At 51.1% G+C, this 2071-nt stretch overlaps 1 protein-coding gene across 1 annotated transcript; it reads left to right on the forward strand.

The window, feature by feature from the left end:
* The first annotated feature begins 156 nt into the window (after nucleotides 1-156).
* Nucleotides 157-888, forward strand: LOC116320691 (probable Bax inhibitor 1). Its single transcript, XM_039607820.1, has one exon. It carries the CDS (start codon nucleotides 157-159, stop codon nucleotides 886-888), a length of 732 nt encoding a protein of 243 aa, XP_039463754.1.
* The last annotated feature ends 1183 nt before the right edge of the window (nucleotides 889-2071 follow it).

Raw genomic sequence — 2071 nt, forward strand, 5'->3', positions numbered from 1 at the left:
GTATATATGTGATTGGAACCAGTGCAGGTTCTTTGGTTTTGCTGTTTCAGGACACACATTAACTATAAAGCAGAGAAAGGAGACGGCTCTTAACAGAGAGAAAGGAGACGGCTTTTTCATAGGACGTATCATCCGATCGCAGTCTCTGGTTTCACCATGAACGCGTTTGACCACAGCAAGACAGATGCTCTCTTCCAGTTCTCCCACATATCTCACTCCACCCAGGAGCACTTGAAGAAAGTGTACTCAAGCTTGGCAATTTGCATGTGTCTGGCCGCTGTCGGCTCCTACGTCTACATCTATCTGGTCACACGCCTGGTTACAGTGAGTGCGGCGTCCCCCCTCGCAGTCCTGGGGTTGTTGATCTGTCTTTCGGTGGCTACCCTCACCTCACTGGGGTTGTTTATCTGGTTTGCCGTGACCCCCCATAACCCTGAGACAGAAAGGAAGAGACTTGCTTTCCTTGAAGGATTTGCCTTGCTCACAGGTTTTAGCCTTGGACCCATACTGGACGATGTCATCGCTGTCGATCCGAATGTCATCGCGACCGCCTTCGTGGGAACCTCGGTGATTTTCATCTGCTTCACTCTCAGCGCCTTGTACGACACACACAGGGGCCACCTGTTTCTCCGTGGCACACTCATGTCCAGCTGTTCTATTCTGTTCCTGGTGTCTCTGACGAATGTGTTCTTCGGATCTACGCTTCTGTTTGAGGCGAACACCTACCTGGGACTGCTCGTCATGTGCAGCTTTGTCCTGTTTGACACTCAGCTCATTATCGAGAAAGCAGAGAACGGGGACAAGGACTACATCTGGCACTGTGTGACCTTGTTTGATGATTTCATTAGCATTTTTAGGAGACTGATGATCATCCTTTACACGAAGTAGAAGGCCAAGAAGACGAAGACGGTCTCTGAACGTATTCTGTGCAAGATAATACCGACCAATGTGTGAAATGAGTGCACGTGTGCTGTTACTTTGCCTGAAAGAACACAAATGCTGTATGGTTTTGTTCATGATTGTTTTATTGTCGCCAAAAAACAAAGACTACAACATTTCATGTGAGTTGTTTGTACGCTTGGAGAATGAGATTATACTAGAGAGCAGGTTAATGCAGAGCGCCACGTCTCGCTTTAGCCGGCGTTCTGAGGACTTTGCGATTCCTCAGCTGCAATACGTTGATGTCGTCGGGCTCAGCGATGGCTGCCTTGTCATCAGTGTCGGTGCTCTGGGAGGCAGCTTGGTTCAGCCGCAATACGTTGGTGGTGTCGTCGGGCTCGGCGATGGCTCGGTTGGCTGCGGTGTCCGTGCTCTGGGAGGCAGTTTGCTCCTCAGCATTGTCGGCCGCATCGGAGGCCATCAGCTCTGCGCCCAGAGCGTATAGGCAGATATAGCCCGTTACCTCCATCATGATATTCCAGACTGGGTCGATGTCCACAACGCCTTGTCTCAAGATGCGAGCGGTCTCGCTGGGACACTTAGCAGTAGGCTCTACCTCGACTCTCACCGTGAAGTCGTGGTCCATTTCGAGGGTGAACCACATTTCGTAATCGTCCTCAGCCAATCCCACATTGTCGTGGCCTGCGCATTTGGGATCGCCCGAAGCCTCGTGTAACTTGTCCACAAACCTTGCTATTGTCCTGGCGGTAGCATACAAATCCTTAGCGTACTCGGCATGCTCAATGGGGTGTTCGTGCACATGACGAAGCATAGCCAGACACCAGCCGTTGTTCCCCGTAGCACTCAGCGAGTGTCTATACAGAGACATGTTAGACATCATGACCTTGAAAGTTACAGTAAACGGCTCGACCGTCTTGGCAAACTCTGCAAACGTGTCCAAGTAGACCTGCTGTTTTGCGTTAGAAGTCGCCGACGAGTTCGCACCGTCCAAGAGCACCAACTGCCCGGTCGGGTTCATCTCGGTGTATTCGTGTTACGCTGCTATCCTCTGAGACTCCTATGTGTGGGTGACGGTGTGACTCGTCCGAATGCCGGTGAGCGTAGAACCAGGGGTCCAGTTTTTATGTATTCTATTTAACCATGGGTGGGGTTTTTGCCGAGACCAGAGAGG

The sequence above is a fragment of the Oreochromis aureus genome, unplaced genomic scaffold (genome assembly GCF_013358895.1).
Source record: "Oreochromis aureus strain Israel breed Guangdong unplaced genomic scaffold, ZZ_aureus HiC_scaffold_57, whole genome shotgun sequence".
In the NCBI taxonomy this organism is placed as follows: domain Eukaryota; kingdom Metazoa; phylum Chordata; class Actinopteri; order Cichliformes; family Cichlidae; genus Oreochromis; species Oreochromis aureus.

What these genes read in the sequence shown, in the direction of transcription:
- LOC116320691 (XM_039607820.1), top strand. Translation starts at nt 157, where the DNA reads ATGAACGCGTTTGACCACAGCAAGACAGATGCTCTCTTCCAGTTCTCC.